Source organism: Tachypleus tridentatus, chromosome 10 (genome assembly GCF_004210375.1).
Source record: "Tachypleus tridentatus isolate NWPU-2018 chromosome 10, ASM421037v1, whole genome shotgun sequence".
Lineage (NCBI taxonomy): Eukaryota > Metazoa > Arthropoda > Merostomata > Xiphosura > Limulidae > Tachypleus > Tachypleus tridentatus.
Window position 1 is genome coordinate 8,511,044 of NC_134834.1, and position 25,975 is coordinate 8,537,018.

A 25,975-nucleotide genomic window follows, 5' to 3' on the forward strand; every position below is an offset into this window, starting at 1 on the left:
TACAGGTAAGCTGTGTAACTAGGTTCACTTTCTTCAACTAAACTGTACAGGTAAGCTGTGTAACGAGGTTCACTTTCTTTAACTAAACTGTACAGGTAAGCTGTGTAACTAGGTTCACTCTCTTTAACTAAACTGTACAGGTAAGCTGTGTAACGAGGTTCACTTTCTTTAACTAAACAGTACAGGTAAGCTGTGTAACGAGGTTCACTTTCTTTAACTAAACTATACAGGTAAGCTGTGTAACTAGGTTCACTCTCTTTAACTAAACTGTACAGGTAAGCTGTGTAACGAGGTTCACTTTCTTTAACTAAACTGTACAGGTAAGCTGTGTAACGAGATTCACTTTCTTTAACTAAACTATACAGGTAAGCTGTGTAACGTGGTTCACTCTCTTTAACTAAACTGTACAGGTAAGCTGTGTAACGTGGTTCACTCTCTTTAACTAAACAGTACAGGTAAGCTGTGTAACGAGGTTCACTTTCTTCAACTAAACTATACAGGTAAGCTGTGTAACTAGGTTCACTCTCTTTAACTAAACTGTACAGGTAAGCTGTGTAACTAGGTTCACTTTGTTTAACTAAACAGTACAGGTAAGCTGTGTAACGAGGTTCACTTTCTTTAACTAAACTATACAGGTAAGCTGTGTAACTAGGTTCACTTTCTTTAACTAAACAGTACAGGTAAGCTGTGTAACGAGGTTCACTTTCTTTAACTAAACTATACAGGTATGCTGTGTAACTAGGTTCACTTTCTTTAACTAAACTGTACAGGTAAGCTGTGTAACGAGGTTCACTTTCTTTAACTAAACTGTACAGGTAAGATTTGTAACTAGGTTCACTCTCTTTAACTAAACTGTACAGGTAAGCTGTGTAACTAGGTTCACTCTCTTTAACTAAACTGTACACTCTCTTTAACTAAACTGTACAGGTAAGCTGTGTAACTAGGTTCACTCTCTTTAACTAAACTGTACAGGTAAGCTGTGTAACTAGGTTCACTCTCTTTAACTAAACTGTACAGGTAAGCTGTGTAACTAGGTTCACTCTCTTTAACTAAACTGTACAGGTATGCTGTGTAACTAGGTTCACTTTCTTTAACTAAACAGTACAGGTAAGATTTGTAACTAGGTTCACTCTCTTTAACTAAACTGTACAGGTAAGCTGTGTAACGAGGTTCACTTTCTTTAACTAAACTATACAGGTAAGATTTGTAACTAGGTTCACTCTCTTTAACTAAACTGTACAGGTAAGCTGTGTAACTAGGTTCACTCTCTTTAACTAAACTGTACAGGTATGCTGTGTAACTAGGTTCACTTTCTTTAACTAAACAGTACAGGTATGATTTGTAACTAGGTTCACTCTCTTTAACTAAACAGTACAGGTAAGATTTGTAACTAGGTTCACTCTCTTTAACTAAACTGTACAGGTAAGCTGTGTAACTAGGTTCACTCTCTTTAACTAAACTGTACAGGTAAGCTGTGTAACTAGGTTCACTCTCTTTAACTAAACTGTACAGGTAAGCTGTGTAACTAGGTTCACTCTCTTTAACTAAACAGTACAGGTAAGCTGTGTAACTAGGTTCACTCTCTTTAACTAAACTGTACAGGTAAGCTGTGTAACGAGGTTCACTTTCTTTAACTAAACTGTACAGGTAAGCTGTGTAACTAGGTTCACTCTCTTTAACTAAACAGTACAGGTAAGCTGTGTAACTAGGTTCACTCTCTTTAACTAAACTGTACAGGTAAGCTGTGTAACGAGGTTCACTCTTATTAACTAAACTGTACAGGTAAGCTGTGTAACTAGGTTCACTCTCTTTAACTAAACTGTACAGGTAAGCTGTGTAACTAGGTTCACTCTCTTTAACTAAACAGTACAGGTAAGCTGTGTAACTAGGTTCACTCTCTTTAACTAAACTGTACAGGTAAGCTGTGTAACGAGGTTCACTTTCTTTAACTAAACTGTACAGGTAAGCTGTGTAACGAGGTTCACTTTCTTTAACTAAACTGTACAGGTAAGCTGTGTAACGAGGTTCACTCTCTTTAACTAAACTGTACAGGTAAGCTGTGTAACGAGGTTCACTCTCTTTAACTAAACTGTACAGGTAAGCTGTGTAACGAGGTTCACTCTCTTTAACTAAACTGTACAGGTAAGCTGTGTAACGAGGTTCACTTTCTTTAACTAAACAGTACAGGTAAGCTGTGTAACGAGGTTCACTCTCTTTAACTAAGCTGTACAGGTAAGATTTGTAACTAGGTTCACTTTCTTTAACTAAACTATACAGGTAAGCTGTGTAACGAGGTTCACTCTCTTTAACTAAACTGTACAGGTAAGCTGTGTAACGAGGTTCACTCTCTTTAACTAAACTGTACAGGTAAGCTGTGTAACGAGGTTCACTCTCTTTAACTAAACTGTACAGGTAAGCTGTGTAACGAGGTTCACTCTCTTTAACTAAACAGTACACGTAAGCTGTGTAACTAGGTTCACTTTCTTTAACTAAACAGTACAGGTAAGCTGTGTAACGAGGTTCACTCTCTTTAACTAAACTGTACAGGTAAGCTGTGTAACGAGGTTCACTTTCTTTAACTAAACAGTACAGGTAAGCTGTGTAACGAGGTTCACTCTCTTTAACTAAACTATACAGGTAAGCTGTGTAACGAGGTTCACTTTCTTTAACTAAACAGTACAGGTAAGCTGTGTAACTAGGTTCACTTTCTTTAACTAAACAGTACAGGTAATCTGTGTAACTAGGTTCACTCTCTTTAACTAAACTGTACAGGTAAGCTGTGTAACTAGGTTCACTTTCTTTAACTAAACTATACAGGTAAGCTGTGTAACGAGGTTCACTCTCTTTAACTAAACTGTACAGGTAAGCTGTGTAACTAGGTTCACTCTCTTTAACTACACTGTACAGGTAAGCTGTGTAACGAGGTTCACTTTCTTTAACTAAACTGTACAGGTAAGCTGTGTAACGAGGTTCACTTTCTTTAACTAAACTGTACAGGTAAGCTGTGTAACGAGGTTCACTCTCTTTAACTAAACTGTACAGGTAAGCTGTGTAACTAGGTTCACTCTCTTTAACTAAACAGTACAGGTAAGCTGTGTAACGAGGTTCACTTTCTTTAACTAAACTGTACACGTAAGCCGTGTAACTATATTCACTTTCTTAACATGTTAATTGTAAGTACATGTGAAATGTTAACATTATTCAAACAAACTTTGCCTTTTTATCCTTTACGAACTTGATCCCAACAAGTTTCTGATTGGCTGGTACTGTCTGGAGCCAATAATATTTATAACTGTTCCAGTTTGGAATACTACAGAACATAGTGTTCAGCCACGGGATTTCGTATTCGTGAACTTAAAGTATTACAAATCCAGTGTCTTAACAGCATATCTTAACAGAACGGAGGCTAAACTGTATTGAATTAAACGTCATGTCATATTTTAATAGAGAAACCACTAAATATTAATCGTTGTTAACGGCACATCTTAATAGAACAATTATTAAATATTAGGTGACACAAATTAATGGTACATTAATAAAACAAAAATTCAAGTGTGATTCGCATGTTTCCTATCGAATATCAGTTACAAAATATCAAACACATGACATCAGTGCTGGGTTTCTTGTTTATATCATTTGAGTTTAACTATCAAACCAAAAGAACGTATTAACAGTGGAACAAAAACTGTTTACAACAACCTTGTATATTATACCAAGACAGAGGGTCAAAGATCATACCTTCTCTGGAATCTCCAGCCACTTCATCAGGACAGTTACTAAAGCGTCTACTGTCATAGCTCCAGTTTCGTATTCTTTACAGTAATATGCAAGGTAGATTCTTTCATCTTCCTTTACTTTATGATTTACAACATTCTCTGAATCTTCTGTGGGTCTTGACTGATCGCACTTAGGAAAACAAGAAACATTTCGAAGGTCGACTATTTGTATAATAACTCTTGTAAGTAAACCAATAAGAAATAGATATGATAACCACAGTAAGTAAACCAATAAGAAATAGATATGATAACCACAGTAAGTAAACCAATAAGAAATAGATATGATAACCACAGTAAGTAAACCAATAAGAAATAGATATGATAACCACAGTAAGTAAACCAATAAGAAATGGATATGATAACCACAGTAAGTAAACCAATAAGAAATGGATATGATAACCACAGTAAGTAAACCAATAAGAAATGGATATGATAACCACAGTAAGTAAACCAATAAGAAATAGATATGATAACCACAGTAAGTAAACCAATAAGAAATGGATATGATAACCACAGTAAGTAAACCAATAAGAAATAGTATGATAACCACAGTAAGTAAACCAATAAGAAATAGATATGATAACCACAGTAAGTAAACCAATAAGAAATGGATATGATAACCACAGTAAGTAAACCAATAAGAAATGGATATGATAACCACAGTAAGTAAACCAATAAGAAATGGATATGATAACCACAGTAAGTAAACCAATAAGAAATGGACATGATAACCACAGTACGTAAACCAATAAGAAATAGTATGATAACCACAGTAAGTAAACCAATAAGAAATAGATATGATAACCACAGTAAGTAAACCAATAAGAAATGGATATGATAACCACAGTAAGTAAACCAATAAGAAATGGATATATTAACCACAGTAAGTAAACCAATAAGAAATAGATATGATAACCACAGTAAGTAAACCAATAAGAAATGGATATGATAACCACAGTAAGTAAACCAATAAGAAATGGATATGATAACCACAGTAAGTAAACCAATAAGAAATAGATATGATAACCACAGTAAGTAAACCAATAAGAAATAGTATGATAACCACAGTAAGTTAACCAATAAGAAATGGATATGATAACCACAGTAAATAAACCAATAAGAAATGGATATGATAACCACAGTAAGTAAACCAATAAGAAATAGTATGATAACCACAGTAAGTAAACCAATAAGAAATGGATATGATAACCACAGTAAGTAAACCAATAAGAAATGGATATGATAACCACAGTAAGTTAACCAATAAGAAATGGATATGATAACCACAGTAAATAAACCAATAAGAAATGGATATGATAACCACAGTAAGTAAACCAATAAGAAATGGATATGATAACCACAGTAAGTTAACCAATAAGAAATGGATATGATAACCACAGTAAATAAACCAATAAGAAATGGATATGATAACCACAGTAAGTAAACCAATAAGAATTATATATCATAACCACAGTAAGTAAACCAATAAGAAATGGATATGATAACCACAGTAAATAAACCAATAAGAAATAGTATGATAACCACAGTAAATAAACCAATAAGAATTAGATATGATAACCACAGTAAGTAAACCAATAAGAAATGGATATGATAACCACAGTAAGTAAACCAATAAGAAATAGATATGATAACCACAGTAAGTAAACCAATAAGAAATGGATATGATAACCACAGTAAGTAAACCAATAAGAAATAGTATGATAACCACAGTAAGTAAACCAATAAGAAATGGATATGATAACCACAGTAAGTAAACCAATAAGAAATGGATATGATAACCACAGTAAGTAAACCAATAAGAAATGGATATGATAACCACAGTAAGTAAACCAATAAGAAATAGATATGATAACCACAGTAAGTAAACCAATAAGAAATAGATATGATAACCACAGTAAGTAAACCAATAAGAAATAGATATGATAACCACAGTAAGTAAACCCATAAGAAATAGATATGATAACCACAGTAAGTAAACCAATAAGAAATAGTATGATAACCACAGTAAGTAAACCAATAAGAAATGGATATGATAACCACAGTAAGTAAACCAATAAGAAATGGATATGATAACCACAGTAAGTAAACCAATAAGAAATAGATATGATAACCACAGTAAGTAAACCAATAAAAAATAGATATGATAACCACAGTAAGTAAACCAATAAGAAATAGATATGATAACCACAGTAAGTAAACCCATAAGAAATAGATATGATAACCACAGTAAGTAAACCCATAAGAAATAGATATGATAACCACAGTAAATAAACCGATAAGAAATGGATATGATAACCACAGTAAGTAAACCAATAAAAAATGGATATGATAACCACAGTAAGTAAACCAATAAGAAATGGATATGATAACCACAGTAAGTAAACCAATAAGAAATAGATATGATAACCACAGTAAGTTAATCAATAAGAAATGGATATATTGACCATAGTAAGTTTAACTTTTCAACTGTAACATTAGGATTACTTTAGTTTATTAGATTGAGTGGTTCTTCAGTTGTTGGATACGTGTAACAAAGTGAAATATATTATTTTATAATACATATAACTGGATACGTGTAACAAAGTGAAATCTTGTATTTTATAATACATATAACTGGATACGTGTAACAAAGTGAAATCTTGTATTTTATAATACATATACCTGGATACATGTAACAAAGTGAAATCTTGTATTTTATAATACATATAACTGGATACGTGTAACAAAGTGAAATCTTGTATTTTATAATACATATAACTGGATACGTGTTACAAAGTGAAATCTTGTATTTTATAATACATATAACTGGATACGTATTACAAAGTGAAATCTTGTATTTTATAATACATATACCTGGATACATGTAACAAAGTGAAATCTTGTATTTTATAATACATATAACTGGATACGTGTAACAAAGTGAAATCTTGTATTTTATAATACATATAACTGGATACGTGTTACAAAGTGAAATCTTGTATTTTATAATACATATAACTGGATACGTATTACAAAGTGAAATATATGATTTTCTTACTCCTAATTCCCTGTGTTTTTCCTTCATCCTGGAGCTTTCTCGTCTGGATAATCTGAAAGAATAAGGAACATTAAAATATACTAAGTGAGAATTTTTCTTGTCCAATTAACACAAACGGCAATACCTTCAAACACCAGCTATCTTCATTTTATTTAAACATAAGTGGAACAAAAGGATGAATTTATTATAGGTGGCGCTGTGAATAAAAATATTTGAAAATTGTTTACATATTGTTGTTGGTTAAATCTGAATAAGTTAAAACTTGCTCAAAATGAATGAATGTCGTACATTTAAATACTTCAGTGGTAATTTTAAGGACTTATAACCTAATATGTAAGGTTCGATTATCTAATGTGGTCAGCGTGCAAATAGCCTGTCGTGTAGCTTTACCGTAGGATAAACAAATAAACAACCACTAAAGTGTTTGTTGCGTAGGTTGCTTACCGTGGGGAAGAGATCTTCTGAGGGTCGTGAGGTCGAGATTGTCCGCTACGTGGCGTGCATGCGTGTGGAATTTTTCCAATGTGTTGGACGGTCATGATCATGTGTGGAGAGAATTTCAGGATGCCCACGGCTTCGTCATGGGTGACGGACTGAAAGCTCCTGTCATTCACGGATAAAATTTGATCACCAACCTGTGTTTGATAGAAACGGCTTTTAAATACCGTGACAAATTAATAATTCTACTCCATACGTTTTTACAGGAAGTATTGATACAACACGTGAGAACAAGCTATCATTTAAATATGATTTGTACTGACACAACACGTGACAACAAGCTATCATTTGAACATGATTTGTACTGACACAACACGTGAGAACAAGCTATCATTTGAATATCACTTGTACTGATACTATAACTGACGTTGTTAAAATTCAAGTATTATAACTGACATTGTTACAAACCAGGTATACTAACTGACATTGTTAAAATCAAAGTACCATAACTGACACTGTTACAAACCAGGTTTTATAACTGGCATTGTTAAAATCAACGTACCATAACTTACAAGTATTTTAACTAACATTGTTAAAATCAAAGTATTGTAACTTAAATTGTTACAAGCAAAGTATTCTAACTCATATTAATAGAAACTAAGTACTATAACAGACATTTTTACAAAGCAAGTACCAAAACACATATTGCTACAAGCAAAGTATTACAACTGACATTGTTAAAACCAACATATTGTAACTGACACTGTTACAAAACAACTATTATAATTGACATTGTTACAAACCAAATGTTATGTTTCACTGATGGTCATTTGTGTTATAAGTTTGTTTAATTCTTGCTATAAGAAGTCAGTGAGGTATCTTGTTTGATCGCCCAAATATCTCTATCTAATAAAGATTATTCCTCAGGTAAGTAAGAAAACTGTATTTTACTCTTAAATGTGGGCCTTTAGAAGTGTACAATAACAAGTTAAGGAAACACTATAATTTCAAATTTTGATAAATGTTCAATAATCAAAATATTGTGGTGGCTGCTTATGGACCTTAAATTTTCAATTACAACATTGGAGATGCTAAAAAGAAAAATTGTGAAATCATTGAGTTAGATTTAGCTTAAAACAACATAGTGAACTATCTACGCTATGGTCACTGCGTAGAATCCAACCACGGATCTCAGCGTTTGAATTCAAAGAACGTATCGTTGAGCTAATGGAACTCCATATTTTGGGTAACAGATTTTGTTGGTAACATACAGACGAAAACATGGAGTGAACCTAAATAACATTACTTTTCAAGTAATCTCTTGAGTAAACCGAGTATAAAATATCCAGCCAAGAATCATCTACATAAAAGCGAATTTTAAGAAATGAATTATTCATGAGATCTTATAAAACATTAAGCGAGATTCCTTGTACAATCTAAACGTCACCGAACCTTCTTAAATAATAGAGTCCAGCTATGATAGCATAACATGTTCAATATAAAGAAAATACCTATAAACTAGCTAATAGGAAAACGAATCAATTTTAACGAACAATCAGCAGCGGGATTCATGTTGATAACGTTATCTCTCAGATTTTTAAAATACATTATTTCACGTGTTATTTTTTTCTCAGCTCAGAAAAATCAGGTAACTGAAAATAACACGTTTAGTTGAATGTTCATCACACAAAATGCTGCTCTGACACAAATTGAATAGTCGTTTATTTCAAACACTGTTTACATTCTCGATGAGAAATATTATGACCAGACACTTCAACCAAGTGGTTTACTAAAATATTACACTCTGAGCACAAAATAGACATGTTGTTATCCTCTGTTTCATGATTAGTTTCACTAATACAGATGTATAAGTCGTGTTGTTATCCTCTGTTTCATGATTAGTGTCACTAATACAGATGTATAAGACGTGTTGTTATCCTCTGTTTCAATATTAGTGACACTAATACAGATGTATAAGACATGTTGTTATCCTCTGTTTCATGATTAGTGACACTAATACAGACGTATAAGACGTGTTGTTATCCTCTGTTTCATGATTAGTGACACTAATACAGATGTACAAGACGTGCTGTTATCCTCTGTTTCATGATTAGTGACACTAATACAGATGTATAAGTCGTGTTGTTATCCTCTGTTTCATGATTAGTGACACTAATACAGACGTATAAGACGTGTTGTTATCCTCTGTTTCATGAGTAGTGACATTAATACAGATGTATAAAACGTGTTGTTATCCTCTGTTTCATGATTAGTGTCACTAATACAGATGTATAAGACGTGTTGTTATCCTCTGTTTCATGATTAGTGACACTAATACAGATGTATAAGACGTGTTGTTATCCTCTGTTTCAATATTAGTGTCACTAATACAGATGTATAAGACGTGTTGTTATCCTCTATTTCATGATTAGTGACATTAACACAGATGTATAAGACGTGTTGTTATCTTCTGTTTCATGATTAGTGTCACTAATACAGATGTATAAGACGTGTTGTTATCCTCTGTTTCATGATTAGTGACATTAATACAGATGAATAAGACGTGTTGTTATCCTCTGTTTCAATATTAGTGTCACTAATACACATGTATAAGACGTGTTGTTATCCTCTGTTTCATGATTAGTGTCACTAATACAGATGTATAAGACGTGTTGTTATCCTCTGTTTCAATATTAGTGACATTAATACAGATGTATAAGTCGTGTTTTTATCCTCTGTTTCATGATTAGTGTCACTAATACAGATGTATAAGACGTGTTGTTATCCTCTGTTTCATGATTAGTGACACTAATACAGATGTATAAGACGTGTTGTTATCCTCTGTTTCATGATTAGTGACATTAACACAGATGTATAAGACGTGTTGTTATCCTCTGTTTCAATATTAGTGACATTAATACAGATGTATAAGTCGTGTTTTTATCCTCTGTTTCATGATTAGTGTCACTAATACAGATGTATAAGACGTGTTGTTATCCTCTGTTTCATGATTAGTGACACTAATACAGATGTATAAGACGTGTTGTTATCCTCTGTTTCATGATTAGTGACATTAACACAGATGTATAAGACGTGTTGTTATCCTCTGTTTCATGATTAGTGTCACTAATACAGACGTATAAGACGTGTTGTTATCCTCTGTTTCATGAATAGTGTCACTAATACAGATGTATAAGACGTGTTGTTATCCTCTGTTTCAATATTAGTGACATTAACACAGATGTATAAGACGTGTTGTTATCCTCTATTTCATGATTAGTGACATTAACACAGATGTATAAGACGTGTTGTTATCCTCTGTTTCATGATTAATGTCACTAATACAGACGTATAAGACGTGTTGTTATCCTCTGTTTCATGATTAGTGTCACTAATACAGACGTATAAGACGTGTTGTTATCCTCTGTTTCATGATTAGTGTCACTAATACAGATGTATAAGACGTGTTGTTATCCTCTGTTTCATGATTAGTGACACTAATACAGATGTATAACACGTGTTGTTATCCTCTGTTTCATGATTAGTATCACTAATACAGATGTATAAGACGTGTTGTTATCCTCTGTTTCATGATTAGTGTCACTAATACAGATGTATAAGACGTGTTGTTATCCTCTATTTCATGATTAGTGACATTAACACAGATGTATAAGACGTGTTGTTATCCCCTGTTTCATGATTAGTATCACTAATACAGACGTATAAGACGTGTTGTTATCCTCTGTTTCAATATTAGTGACATTAACACAGATGTATAAGACGTGTTGTTATCCTCTATTTCATGATTAGTGACATTAACACAGATGTATAATACGTGTTGTTATCCTCTGTTTCATGATTAATGTCACTAATACAGACGTATAAGACGTGTTGTTATCCTCTGTTTCATGATTAGTGTCACTAATACAGACGTATAAGACGTGTTGTTATCCTCTGTTTCATGATTAGTGTCACTAATACAGACGTATAAGACGTGTTGTTATCCTCTGTTTCATGATTAGTGTCACTAATACAGACGTATAAGACGTGTTGTTATCCTCTGTTTCATGATTAGTGTCACTAATACAGATGTATAAGACGTGTTGTTATCCTCTGTTTCATGATTAGTGACACTAATACAGATGTATAAGACGTGTTGTTATCCTCTGTTTCATGATTAGTGACATTAACACAGATGTATAAGACGTGTTGTTATCCTCTGTTTCATGATTAGTGTCACTAATACAGACGTATAAGACGTGTTGTTATCCTCTGTTTCATGATTAGTGTCACTAATACAGATGTACAAGACGTGCTGTTATCCTCTGTTTCATGATTAGTGACACTAATACAGATGTATAAGTCGTGTTGTTATCCTCTGTTTCATGAGTAGTGACATTAATACAGATGTATAAAACGTGTTGTTATCCTCTGTTTCATGATTAGTGTCACTAATACAGATGTATAAGACGTGTTGTTATCCTCTGTTTCATGATTAGTGACACTAATACAGATGTATAAGACGTGTTGTTATCCTCTGTTTCATGATTAGTGTCACTAATACAGATGTATAAGACGTGTTGTTATCCTCTGTTTCAATATTAGTGTCACTAATACAGATGTATAAGACGTGTTGTTATCCTCTGTTTCATGATTAGTGTCACTAATACAGATGTATAAGACGTGTTGTTATCCTCTGTTTCAATATTAGTGACACTAATACAGATGTATAAGACGTGTTGTTATCCTCTATTTCATGATTAGTGACATTAACACAGATGTATAAGACGTGTTGTTATCTTCTGTTTCATGATTAGTGTCACTAATACAGATGTATAAGACGTGTTGTTATCCTCTGTTTCATGATTAGTGACATTAATACAGATGAATAAGACGTGTTGTTATCCTCTGTTTCAATATTAGTGTCACTAATACACATGTATAAGACGTGTTGTTATCCTCTGTTTCATGATTAGTGTCACTAATACAGATGTATAAGACGTGTTGTTATCCTCTGTTTCAATATTAGTGACATTAATACAGATGTATAAGTCGTGTTTTTATCCTCTGTTTCATGATTAGTGTCACTAATACAGATGTATAAGACGTGTTGTTATCCTCTGTTTCATGATTAGTGACACTAATACAGATGTATAAGACGTGTTGTTATCCTCTATTTCATGATTAGTGTCACTAATACAGATGTATAAGACGTGTTGTTATCCTCTGTTTCAATATTAGTGACATTAATACAGATGTATAAGTCGTGTTTTTATCCTCTGTTTCATAATTAGTGTCACTAATACAGATGTATAAGACGTGTTGTTATCCTCTGTTTCATGATTAGTGACACTAATACAGATGTATAAGACGTGTTGTTATCCTCTGTTTCATGATAAGTGACATTAACACAGATGTATAAGACGTGTTGTTATCCTCTGTTTCATGATTAGTGTCACTAATACAGACGTATAAGACGTGTTGTTATCCTCTGTTTCATGAATAGTGTCACTAATACAGATGTATAAGACGTGTTGTTATCCTCTGTTTCAATATTAGTGACATTAACACAGATGTATAAGACGTGTTGTTATCCTCTATTTCATGATTAGTGACATTAACACAGATGTATAAGACGTGTTGTTATCCTCTGTTTCATGATTAATGCCACTAATACAGACGTATAAGACGTGTTGTTATCCTCTGTTTCATGATTAGTGTCACTAATACAGACGTATAAGACGTGTTGTTATCCTCTGTTTCATGATTAGTGTCACTAATACAGATGTATAAGACGTGTTGTTATCCTCTGTTTCATGATTAGTGACACTAATACAGATGTATAACACGTGTTGTTATCCTCTGTTTCATGATTAGTGTCACTAATACAGATGTATAAGACGTGTTGTTATCCTCTGTTTCATGATTAGTGTCACTAATACAGATGTATAAGACGTGTTGTTATCCTCTATTTCATGATTAGTGACATTAACACAGATGTATAAGACGAGTTGTTATCCTCTGTTTTATGATTAGTGTCACTAATACAGACGTATAAGACGTGTTGTTATCCTCTGTTTCAATATTAGTGACATTAACACAGATGTATAAGACGTGTTGTTATCCTCTATTTCATGATTAGTGACATTAACACAGATGTATAATACGTGTTGTTATCCTCTGTTTCATGATTAATGTCACTAATACAGACGTATAAGACGTGTTGTTATCCTCTGTTTCAATATTAGTGACATTAACACAGATGTATAAGACGTGTTGTTATCCTCTGTTTCATGATTAGTGTCACTAATACAGACGTATAAGACGTGTTGTTATCCTCTGTTTCATGATTAGTGTCACTAATACAGATGTATAAGACGTGTTGTTATCCTCTGTTTCAATATTAGTGACATTAACACAGATGTATAAGACGTGTTGTTATTCTCTATTTCATGATTAGTGACATTAACACAGATGTATAAGACGTGTTGTTATCCTCTGTTTCATGATTAATGTCACTAATACAGACGTATAAGACGTGTTGTTATCCTCTGTTTCATGATTAATGTCACTAATACAGACGTATAAGACGTGTTGTTATCCTCTGTTTCATGATTAGTGTCACTAATACAGATGTATAAGACGTGTTGTTATCCTCTGTTTCATGATTAGTGACACTAATACAGACGTATAAGACGTGTTGTTATCCTCTGTTTCAATATTAGTGACATTAACACAGATGTATAAGACGTGTTGTTATCCTCTATTTCATGATTAGTGACATTAACACAGATGTATAATACGTGTTGTTATCCTCTGTTTCATGATTAATGTCACTAATACAGACGTATAAGACGTGTTGTTATCCTCTGTTTCATGATTAGTGTCACTAATACAGACGTATAAGACGTGTTGTTATCCTCTGTTTCATGATTAGTGTCACTAATACAGACGTATAAGACGTGTTGTTATCCTCTGTTTCAATATTAGTGACATTAACACAGATGTATAAGACGTGTTGTTATTTTCTGTTTCAATATTAGTGTCACTAATACAGATGTATAAGACGTGTTGTTATCCTCTGTTTCAATATTAGTGTCACTGATACAGATGTATAAGACGTGTTGTTATCCTCTGTTACATGATTAGTGTCACTAATACAGATGTACAAGACGTGTTGTTATCCTCTGTTTCATGATTAGTGTCACTAATACAGATGTATAAGACGTGTTGTTATCCTCGGTTTCAATATTAGTGTCACTAATACAGATGTATAAGACGTGTTGTTATCCTCTGTTTCATGATTAGTGTCACTGGTACAGATGCTGTAGAAGACGTGATGCTATTCTCTGTTATACAGCAAATTAATGAGAAATATTCCGAGTTTTGATATTCCACAGAAGAGGATGTGAAAGTAGGTATTTTAACGGATTTCGCGCGCGTATCACAAAATTGAAAGACCTAAGTAGAAGATTGGGAGTCAGTAAGGGGTGGTCCTCTTCAAATGTGGTTCAGATCTGGATTATGGATCATATTTTAATAGAGGGAAAATAAGACAATTTCACGGTTTGGGGCTAAGAATTCTATAAAGTGTGATCAGAATCGTCATCACAAAACATGATCCGGATCGTTGATCGTTCTGGATCTGAGAAGGATTTTCTCAGTTTTGGAAGGTGTAAATTGACGTTATCAATATAAAAGCCAGCTCGGTATGGTCAGGTGGCCAGGGGATCGACTCGTAATTTGAGGATAGCGGATTCGAATCCGTCACATCAATCTTGCTCGCTTTTTCGGCTGTGGGAGTGTTATAATGTGACGTTCAATCAATCTATTCATTGGTAAAAAGAGTAATCCAAGAGTTGGCGGTGGGTGGTGATGACTAGCTGCCTTTGCTCTCGTCTTACACTGCTAAATTATGGATGCCTAGCACCGATAGTCCTCGTGCAGCTTTAAGCGAAAATCAAAACAAATGAAATCTCTCAGTCTACTCCGTTCCTATATTAATGAAACTTGTGGGCTGGGCGTGGCTAATTACCTTTCACACCCGAGAATACACAGTTCTTGTTATAGTGACAGTCATATGGTTTGGGTCCCCATATAATATCATATGGATAAAATTCTTGAAAACAATATGCCATTCTTTTCAGTATTGGTACCTTTATATATTTTATTGCACTGTTAACGGTTATAACGTTAAGAAGAAAAAATATTAGCACACTTTCTTATCCTTTGTTATAATCCAGTTTTTATTTCACTTATTCAATGACCGGAGGTCTGACATGGCCAGGTGGTTAAGGCACTCGACTCGTAATATGTGGGTCCCAAGTTCCCTTCACACCAAACATGCTCATCCTTTTAGTCGTGGGGGCGTTATAATGTGACAGTCAATCCCACTATTCGTTGGTAAAAGAGTAACCTAAGAGTTGGTGGTTGGTGATTATGACTAGCTGTCTTCCCTCTAGTCTTACACTGCTAAATTAAGGATGGTTAGCGCAGACAGCCCTCGTGTAGCTTTGCGCGAAATTCAAAACAAACCAACGGCTGGGTACTCCAGTTAGTTTTTTTAAGTAACTAAACGACTCCTCGATAAAAAACAAAAAACTCATTCATTAAAATTAGTAAATTACTTTAGAATAGTTTATTTATTTAAATAAATATAAAAGGTCTAGAATGACTGTCTAAACAGCGGTAAGTCTTACAGGTCTAGAATCCGGGGTTCAAGTCCCCGTGATTTGTGACAAAACAAGCAATTATTTTTCAGTATTATTATCTGAGGTTTGCTGTTGCAAGAATCGTCTGAAGACAATATTTGGTCAGTTAAGCACGAAGCTAAACAGTAATTTGACCATACTGTGCTCACCCAGCGTATCGAAACCCGATTTTTAGCTTTATCAGCTCTCGAACTTACTCATAAGCCACAAGGGGACACATTTGAACCGAAAATTTTTCAATCCTATTGACTCGATGTTTTAACGAGACATAAGTTTAGAATATAAATGACTCTCCCTCTCATTGGTCCAGAAATAAGTCAGCTAGCCTATGACACTAGAAATCTGGTTTCGATACTTATTGTGTAGCTTTTTGATTAATAGCGACCAAAGATTAAACTAATAAAAATAAGATAAGATGATTTTCAAGACATACATAGTTGATGTGAAACTGGAACTCATACGACAACGACTTGATAATAATGTAATTTTTTTTAATGCGAAATTAAATTTGTAGAACAGGTTAGCGTTTCGAGTAAAACTATACATGGCATATATATATTAAATCGACAAAAATAAAATTTTCTGGTAGAAGTTCCATCTCACAAGACAATAAATATAATCTGCGATTTGCCAACAAATTTTTTATGATCAATCACATGGCGTAGCTACCTGGTTTCTCTGTTGCCATGACAACCAGTAGATTGGTAAATGTCCTTGTTCAGGATCAACACACACTAAAAGTCGTGTATGTGATAGTTTCATTAGTTTAAACATTCTGAACACGTGAATACTTCTGAAAGTGTCTCAACAACAAAGATACCAGCATCAAAATCACATTTAAACATTCGCCATTTCTTGAAATCTTACTTCGTACCTCAAATGGTAAATTTTAACACGAGAAATTTCGTAAAAGCCTCCACTAATGTATACATCATTTCTGATGGTTTCATTTAAGAACAGCTGCTTTCAAAATCAGTTGTTCAAACTTTACAAAAAACCCAGTACATGTGATTATACTTTTTCACATAAAATAATTCATAAGTTTAACGGATTAACCAGCAGGTGACTTAAAACTCACAGTTAGATTCGTGGTTTCATTTGTTTGTTTGTATTTAAGCAAAACTTTGCACAAGAAACTTAACTAACTATGGTATGTTCATTTCTGGTACAGAAATATATCCTTCACTTTAGCGGACAAGGACGTACTTGTGTTTTAGTTTTAACAAAGCTTCTCTCACCTTTAACCCTGCGAGGTCAGCAGCAGATGGTCTTTCTACGCCTGTCACAAATATTCCAAGACTTTGCTCGACCCCTCCACGTATGAAGAGCCCAAGAGGCAAGGACTTGTCTACAGTGAGGTTTACCTGCAGAACAAAGGGTCGTATCTGAAGCTAATCTGGATCGACTTTTGTAGATGTATCAAGGGGGCGAAATGTTAACATTCAGTCATTAACTGACATTTACTAGCTCGCATCTGATTGGCACATTCTCTCTTAATTATTAGACACTAACTTAAGTATCATGAAACCACCGCATAAACCTATATTCATGCAAAAATAAAATATTCATTAAAATATTATAAAACAACAACATAATGTCGTAGTTACGTAACGATAGTTTCAAAATTATAAAACTACCACACAAATCTCAGTTATGTAACGATAGTTTCAAAATTATAAAACTACCACACAAATCTCAGTTACGTAACGATAGTTTCAAAATTATAAAACTACCACACAAATCTCAGTTACGTAACGATAGTTTCAAAATTATAAAACTACCACGCAAATCTCAGTTACGTAACGATAGTTTCAAAATTATAAAACTACCACACAAATCTTAGTTACTTAACTATAGTTTCAAAATTATAAAACTACCACGCAAATCTTAGTTACATAACGATAGTTTCAAAATTATAAAACTACCACACAAATCTCAGTTACGTAACAATAATTTCAAAATTATAAAACTACCACACAAATCTTAGTTACTTAACTATAGTTTCAAGATTACAAAACTACCACACAGAACTTTGTTACGTAATGACAGTTTCAAGTTTATAAAACTACTATATGAAACTTAGTTGGGTTTGAATTTCATGCAAAGCTACACGAAGGCTATCTGCGTTAGCCGTCTCTAATTTAGCAGTGTACTGCCAGATTGAAGGCATCTAGTCACCATCATCCACCGCCAATTCTTGGGTTACACATTTTTTACAAAATAGTAGAATTGGCCGACACATTATAATGTCCCCACAGCTAAAAAGACGAGTATGTTTGGCGTGGCGGGAATCCAAAGTCAATCGCACCAAACATCTGGCTATGCCAGGTCATTCACGTTTAGAAACACTAATTTAAACCTGAAAAAAGTCCATATGTGTGTCCGTGTATCACTGTCGAACCACTTAACCGATTGTCTTCAAATCTGGCATATACACTTAGAAAATGCAGAGAGGTGAGAGAGAGTTGAACGAGCACGTCAACCCATTACATACACTGCTGGCCAAAATCATAAGACAAATAAACTTAAAAAAGTATATGCATTTTACGTTGTTAGACTCAACCACTTATTTGAGTAGAGCTTCAAAAGATGAAAATAAGAAAAGGGAAAATTAAAAAAAAAACTTTTTTTTAGTATTTAGTATGGAAAATGTGAACACTATGAAATTAGCCTAAATACTAGCTAGTCAAAAGTTTAAGACCATGCTGAAACGAAGTTCTAGACAGGGTAGGAAATGTCCAACAAGAGGTCTCAGTAGTGAGTTACACGTCCGTCATTGCGAATAACTTCAAACATTCGCTTTGGCATGGTCGATATAAGCGTTTGCAGAAGACTGGCTGGAATGTTATTCCAAGTGGTGAAGATGGCTTCACGAAGATCATGCACTGTTTGGAACTGACGTCCATTTCTATAGACTTCCTTGCCATCCACCCCAAACATTTTCAGTGGGGTTCAGTTCGGGCAAATACGCTGAATGGTCCAAAGGAATCACGTTATTTGCCATGAAAAAGTCCTTTGTCCTGCAGGCATTGTGGATTGCAGCGTCGTCCTGCTGAAAGATCCAGTCATTTCCACACAAGCGAGGACCTTCACTCAATAAGGATATTCTCTCCAACATGCCAATGTAGCCAGCTGCTGTTTGACGCCACTATATAACCTGAAGCTCCATTGTTCCACGGAAGGAGAAAGCACCCCAGATCATGAAGGAACCTCTTCCACTGTATCGTGTAGAAAATATCTCCGGTGGGATATCCTTATCGTGCCAGTAACGTTGAAAGCCATCTGGACCATCCAGGTTAATTATTTTTCTCATCAGAGAACAAAACCTTCGTCCACATTTCTACGTCCCATATTTGGTGCTTCTCAGCAAAGTTTAACCGAGTTGTTTCGTGGTGTGGAAAGAGGCGTGGCCTTTGAAGACGTTTACGAATTTCAAAGCCTTTCTCTCGTAGATGCCGTCTTATTGTTCTTAAGCTGCATTCTGCGTCCGTAAGGGCCTTAATCTGGTTCGATGATCGGCTGGTGTCTTGCCGGACAACTCGTAGAATCCTCCTATTCAACACCGACGAAATTTTCTTGGGCCGACCACTTGAAATTCTCGTTCCGTATCCCTCAGGGTCTTTTAAGAAATTTAAAACAACAGTTTTACTACGCCCAATCTCACCAGTGATGGCACGTTGAGAGAGACCTTGTTTTTGCAGCTTGACAATTCTGCCACGTTCAAACTCTGTCAACTTTTAGCCTTTGCCATGTTTTTACCCAATGTAACACAGCAGATGTCAGTGGGAGATGTTGACAACGCTAAAGCTTGAACACAAATGACTAAATTTCGTTACGTGTTTACCGATTAACGCTTCGTTTCAATATGGTGTTAAACTTTTGACCAGCTAGTATTAAGGCTAATTTCATAGTGTTCACATTTTCCCTATTAAATGCTAAAAAAGTTTTTATTTTTATTTTCCCTTTTCTTATTTTCATCTTTCGAAGCTCAACTCAAATAAGTGGTTGAGTCTAACAACGCAAAATGCATATTTTTTCTTTATGTTCATTGACCTTAAGATTTTGGCCACCAAAAAACGTAAAGCTGTTGCACAAAACTTCAAACCGGACTAACTGTGCCCTGTCCACCACGGTTGTCTCTTTTTATCATTATAATCCCTCAGCACTGAGCCACAGAAAATCAAATTTTTCTTTTACTCCTGTTGAAACTGTTCTTAACATCTTACTCTCCTATGATCAGTGTTTCGCTGAGGACGAGATTACGTAGGCGAGAAAATAAAGGCTCTAATACAGCCAATGAACTAGTTACCATTAATATCTGTGGTTAAATTACGGTAATTATGATAATTTTATCATAACATCCGAAATGAAAGAAAAAAAAAAGTTTATTTGTGATTTCTATGTAACCTTTTGATAGTTATATAAATATATATATACATGTATATACACCGCATTTTTCGGTGTATAAGACTAAGACGCAGGTCTCAAAACCCCTCTGCGTCCTAAACACCGAAGGTCAAACATTATATTCTAGCTAGGCATAGAGCAAGGACTTGACTCTAGCGCAATTAGCCTTTAGACTTCCCTGGGCATGTTTTCTTTAGGCTTAAGAAAATGGGTTGCTATGGGAGACTACTGTAGAAAGAGTGTTCCGTTATGAAGACCATTCTTTAACTTAAATTAGACATTGTACTAACAATACTAGAGTCGTATCCGTGAAGAACACAATAAAAACTTATGAGTTTGAAAAGTGATCATAAAACTGAACTCAAAACTCTAAATGGGCAGCTAACGCCAGTTCAAAATATAAAGAGAATGAACGCACCAAGATGGCTGCCAGGCGAGAGTGAACTTTCACAATTTATTTTCAGTGATACAACAGAAGATTTTGAAATTTTTCGTAATGAATAAACAACGTTTAGATGTAAATGTACCAAACAACCATATTCTATTTTATTACGCACACTATTTTTGAACTATTCTGAATAATAACAAAATATTATACTGATTATGAACAAACAGATAAATGAAAAAATATTTTTTTCCCTGAAGATAGCCTTGGAAACAGAGATGCGTCTTATACACCGAAAAATACGATAAACTGAAAAGAACCTTCCACACACGCACCCTCCTGTCTCCAGGGACGAGTGAAGATACCCCACGTTACCATGACAACCACTCGCCGTGACAAAAAAGGAAAAATGTATGTAACACTTTCATTATACTATTCGTGTAGATTGGCCTGATTTTCATTTAGTAGAGATGAGGTACTCTCCAACAAAGAGCCTTTATCTGAAACATAACCATTGGTGAGGTGCACGTGATGTATTGAAGTAGCTTATAAAGTAACTGGAGTTTCTTGTTCTTGAAAATCTACCCAATTCTTGAGAGGTGCTCGTTAATGTCTCTCCTATGTTCTTTCTCGTATTAGGCTAAACTTTAGAACGGTTACGTGTGTTTAACTCATGTAACGATGTTTCCTGTACGTGTGTTTAACTCATGTAACGATGTTTCCTGTACGTGTGTTTAACTCATGTAACGATGTTTCCTCTATATGTGTTTAACTCATGTAACGATGTTTCCTGTACGTGTGTTTAACTCATGTAACGATGTTTCCTGTACGTGTGTTTAACTCATGTAACGATGTTTCCTCTATATGTGTTTAACTCATGTAACGATGTTTCCTGTATGTGTGTTTAACTCATGTAACGATGTTTCCTCTATATGTGTTTAACTCATGTAACGATGTTTCCTGTACGTGTGTTTAACTCATGTAACGATGTTTCCTCTATATGTGTTTAACTCATGTAACGATGTTTCCTGTACGTGTGTTTAACTCATGTAACGATGTTTCCTGTACGTGTGTTTAACTCATGTAACGATGTTTCCTGTACGTGTGTTTAACTCATGTAACGATGTTTCCTGTACGTGTGTTTAACTCATGTAACGATGTTTCCTGTACGTGTGTTTAACTAATGTAACGATGTTTCCTCTATATGTGTTTAACTCATGTAACGATGTTTCCTGTACGTGTGTTTAACTCATGTAACGATGTTTCCTGTACGTGTGTTTAACTCATGTAACGATGTTTCCTGTACGTGTGTTTAACTAATGTAACGATGTTTCCTGTACGTGTGTTTAACTCATGTAACGATGTTTCCTGTACGTGTGTTTAACTCATGTAACGATGTTTCCTCTATATGTGTTTAACTCATGTAACGATGTTTCCTGTACGTGTGTTTAACTCATGTAACGATGTTTCCTGTACGTGTGTTTAACTCATGTAACGATGTTTCCTCTATATGTGTTTAACTCATGTAACGATGTTTCCTGTATGTGTGTTTAACTCATGTAACGATGTTTCCTCTATATGTGTTTAACTCATGTAACGATGTTTCCTGTACGTGTGTTTAACTCATGTAACGATGTTTCCTATATGTGTTTAACTCATGTAACGATGTTTCCTGTACTGTGTGTGTTTAACTCATGTAACGATGTTTCCTGTACGTGTGTTTAACTCATGTAACGATGTTTCCTGTACGTGTGTTTAACTCATGTAACGATGTTTCCTGTACGTGTGTTTAACTCATGTAACGATGTTTCCTGTACGTGTGTTTAACTAATGTAACGATGTTTCCTCTATATGTGTTTAACTCATGTAACGATGTTTCCTGTACGTGTGTTTAACTCATGTAACGATGTTTCCTGTACGTGTGTTTAATTCATGTAACGATGTTTCCTGTACGTGTGTTTAACTCATGTAACTATGTTTCCTGTACGTGTGTTTAACTCATGTAACGATGTTTCCTCTATATGTGTTTAACTCATGTAACGATGTTTCCTGTACGTGTGTTTAACTCATGTAACGATGTTTCCTGTACGTGTGTTTAACTCATGTAACGATGTTTCCTGTACGTGTGTTTAACTCATGTAACGATGTTTCCTCTATATGTGTTTAACTCATGTAACGATGTTTCCTCTATATGTGTTTAACTCATGTGACGATGTTTCCTCTATATGTGTTTAACTCATGTGACGATGTTTCCTGTACGTGTGTTTAACTCATGTAACGATGTTTCCTGTACGTGTGTTTAACTCATGTAACGATGTTTCCTGTACGTGTGTTTAACTCATGTAACGATGTTTCCTCTATATGTGTTTAACTCATGTAACGATGTTTCCTCTATATGTGTTTAACTCATGTGACGATGTTTCCTCTATATGTGTTTAACTCATGTAACGATGTTTCCTGTACGTGTGTTTAACTCATGTAACGATGTTTCCTGAACGTGTGTTTAACTCATGTAACGATGTTTCCTGTACGTGTGTTTAACTCATGTAACGATGTTTCCTCAATATGTGTTTAACTCATATAACGATGTTTCCTCTATATGTGTTTAACTCATGTAACGATGTTTCCTGTACGTGTGTTTAACTCATGTAACGATGTTTCCTGTACGTGTGTTTAACTCATGTAACGATGTTTCCTGTACGTGTGTTTAACTCATGTAACGATGTTTCCTGTACGTGTGTTTAACTCATGTAACGATGTTTCCTCTATATGTGTTTAACTCATGTAACGATGTTTCCTGTACAATGTTTTTCTTCTACATGAATATTTAATAATGATGAGCAAGTGTGTTATGTGTAACTTATCTGTGGTTACACATAAATATCACTTATAGTTTGATAGCGAACTGTAATGTATAGGATTTTATTAATTTACTAAAGACCAGCACCATAATCAATTTTCATTTCTTTGGTTACCACTTGACTTGTACCCCATATCTTCTTAAGTTACCTAGGTGACATCCACTTGTCTTGTACCCCATATCTTCTTGAGTTACCTAGGTGACATCCACTTGTCTTGTACCCCATACCTTTTTGAGTTACCTAGGTGATGTGTAGCTGTCTTGTATCCTATATCTTCTTGAGTTACCTAGGTGATGTGTAGCTGTCTTGTATCCTATATCATCTTGAGTTACATAGGTGATGTGTAGCTGTCTTGTATTCTATATCATCTTGAGTTACCTAGGTGATGTGTAGCTGTCTTGTATCCTATATCTTCTTGAGTTACCTAGGTGATGTGTAGCTGTCTTGTATCCTATATCTTCTTGAGTTACCTAGGTGATGTGTAGCTGTCTTGTATCCTATATCTCTTGAGTTACCTAGGTGATGTGTAGCTGTCTTGTATCCTATATCTTCTTGAGTTACCTAGGTGATGTGTAGCTGTCTTGTATCCTATATCTTCTTGAGTTACCTAGGTGATGTGTAGCTGTCTTGTATCCTATATCATCTTGAGTTACCTAGGTGATGTGTAGCTGTCTTGTATCCTATATCATCTTGAGTTACCTAGGTGACATCCACTTGTCTTGTATCCTATATCTTCTTGAGTTACCTAGGTGATGTGTAGCTGTCTTGTACCCCATTTCTTCTTGAGTTACCTATGTGATATACACTTGTCTTGTACCCCATTTCTTCTTGAGTTACCTATGTGATATACACTTGTCTTGTACCCCATATCCACTTGAGTTATCTTGTGGTACATGCTATATAAATTAAGTCAGCTTGTTTGAGATACATCTTTATCGTAATTCACACAACCAGAGTCATTGTTTTGTCCTCTATCTCCTTGTCTTGTTTCTCCAAGGTTGAGTGTCTAAAACGATAACATTTGTAGTTCGATCCCCATAACGGACACAACTCTGAGGTTCCACTGTAGAGCATTGTGTTAAAAAGATCAAACAAACGTCTTAAATTAGTTGTTATTAAAACATTCACCTCTTACCTTGTATGGCCCTTCTCTTACTGCACTGTATCTGTGTTATTTTCTTTTCTATAGTGACTTGTGTATACAGATGTGCCACTTCTCACAGTGCACTTACAGGCTGTGTAACGTCATCGTGGTGAGGACAGTTGATAGAGCTTTCCGCACGCTATAAGACTTAGATATTTCACATTTTAAAGAAAAAAATCCATAACACATATACCACTCTGAGCACTACATCAGTAAAGAGAAGTTTTACAGCCCTGTCAGCGCTTTAGGCGTCTTTAATGGCACCGCGGGTCTGTAATTTGTACATTTTAACATCGACGTGAAACTGAAGCTGTTCGCCCCATGAAGACTTTGTGAAAATTGAGAGCGAAGTAGTTTCATTTATGGAAGTGGCTACCCACGAATAGTGGCCCCTTTGTAACACAATACAGTGCATTAGATATAACCATAAAGGAACGATTTCGTTAACAATGTTAGCTTCCACTAGAGGACGCTCTGAAGTGTTTCTGTTTGTTACGAAACATAATAACATCTAAACTAAAAGTGTTATACACTGTAGAGATGTTTAACAGAAGATACAGTGTTATACATTGTAGAGATGTTTAAACAAGATACAGTGTTATACATTGTAGAGATGTTTAACAGAAGATACAGTGTTATACATTGTAGAGATGTCTAACGGAAGATACAGTGTTATACGTTGTAGATATGTTTAACAGAAGATACATTGTTGTACATTGTAGAGATGTTTAACAGAAGATACAGTGTTATACATTGTAGAGATGTTTAACAGAAGATACAGTGTTGTACATTGTAGAGATGTTTAACAGAAGATACAGTGTTATACATTGTAGAGATGTTTAATAGAAGATACAGTGTTATACATTGTAAAGATGTTTAACAGAAGATACAGTGTTATACATTGTAAAGATGTTTAACAGAAGATACAGTGTTATACATTGTAGAGATGTTTAACAGAAGATACAGTGTTATACATTGTAGAGATGTTTAACAGAAGATACAGTGTTATACATTGTAGAGATTTCTAGAGAAGATACAGTGTTATACATTGTAAAGATGTTTAACAGAAGATACAGTGTTATACATTGTAGAGATGTTTAACAGAAGATACAGTGTTATACATTGTAGATATTTCTAAAGAAGATACAGTGTTATACATTGTAGAGTTGTTTAACAGAAGATACAGTGTTATACA

General features: G+C 34.5%; 1 protein-coding gene across 1 annotated transcript in view; it reads right to left on the reverse strand.

Moving 5' to 3' along the window:
• The window catches only part of LOC143227939 (uncharacterized), a 71,907-nt gene that overhangs the window by 25,265 nt on the left and 20,667 nt on the right, over positions 1-25,975 (reverse strand). The window contains exons 4-7 of the mRNA XM_076459293.1: positions 17,222-17,347; positions 7,279-7,469; positions 6,835-6,886; positions 3,739-3,906 (exon numbers count right to left, since the gene is read on the reverse strand). Coding sequence (XP_076315408.1) covers positions 3,739-3,906; positions 6,835-6,886; positions 7,279-7,469; positions 17,222-17,347 — 537 coding nt within the window. The remainder of the gene's footprint in view (positions 1-3,738; positions 3,907-6,834; positions 6,887-7,278; positions 7,470-17,221; positions 17,348-25,975) is intronic.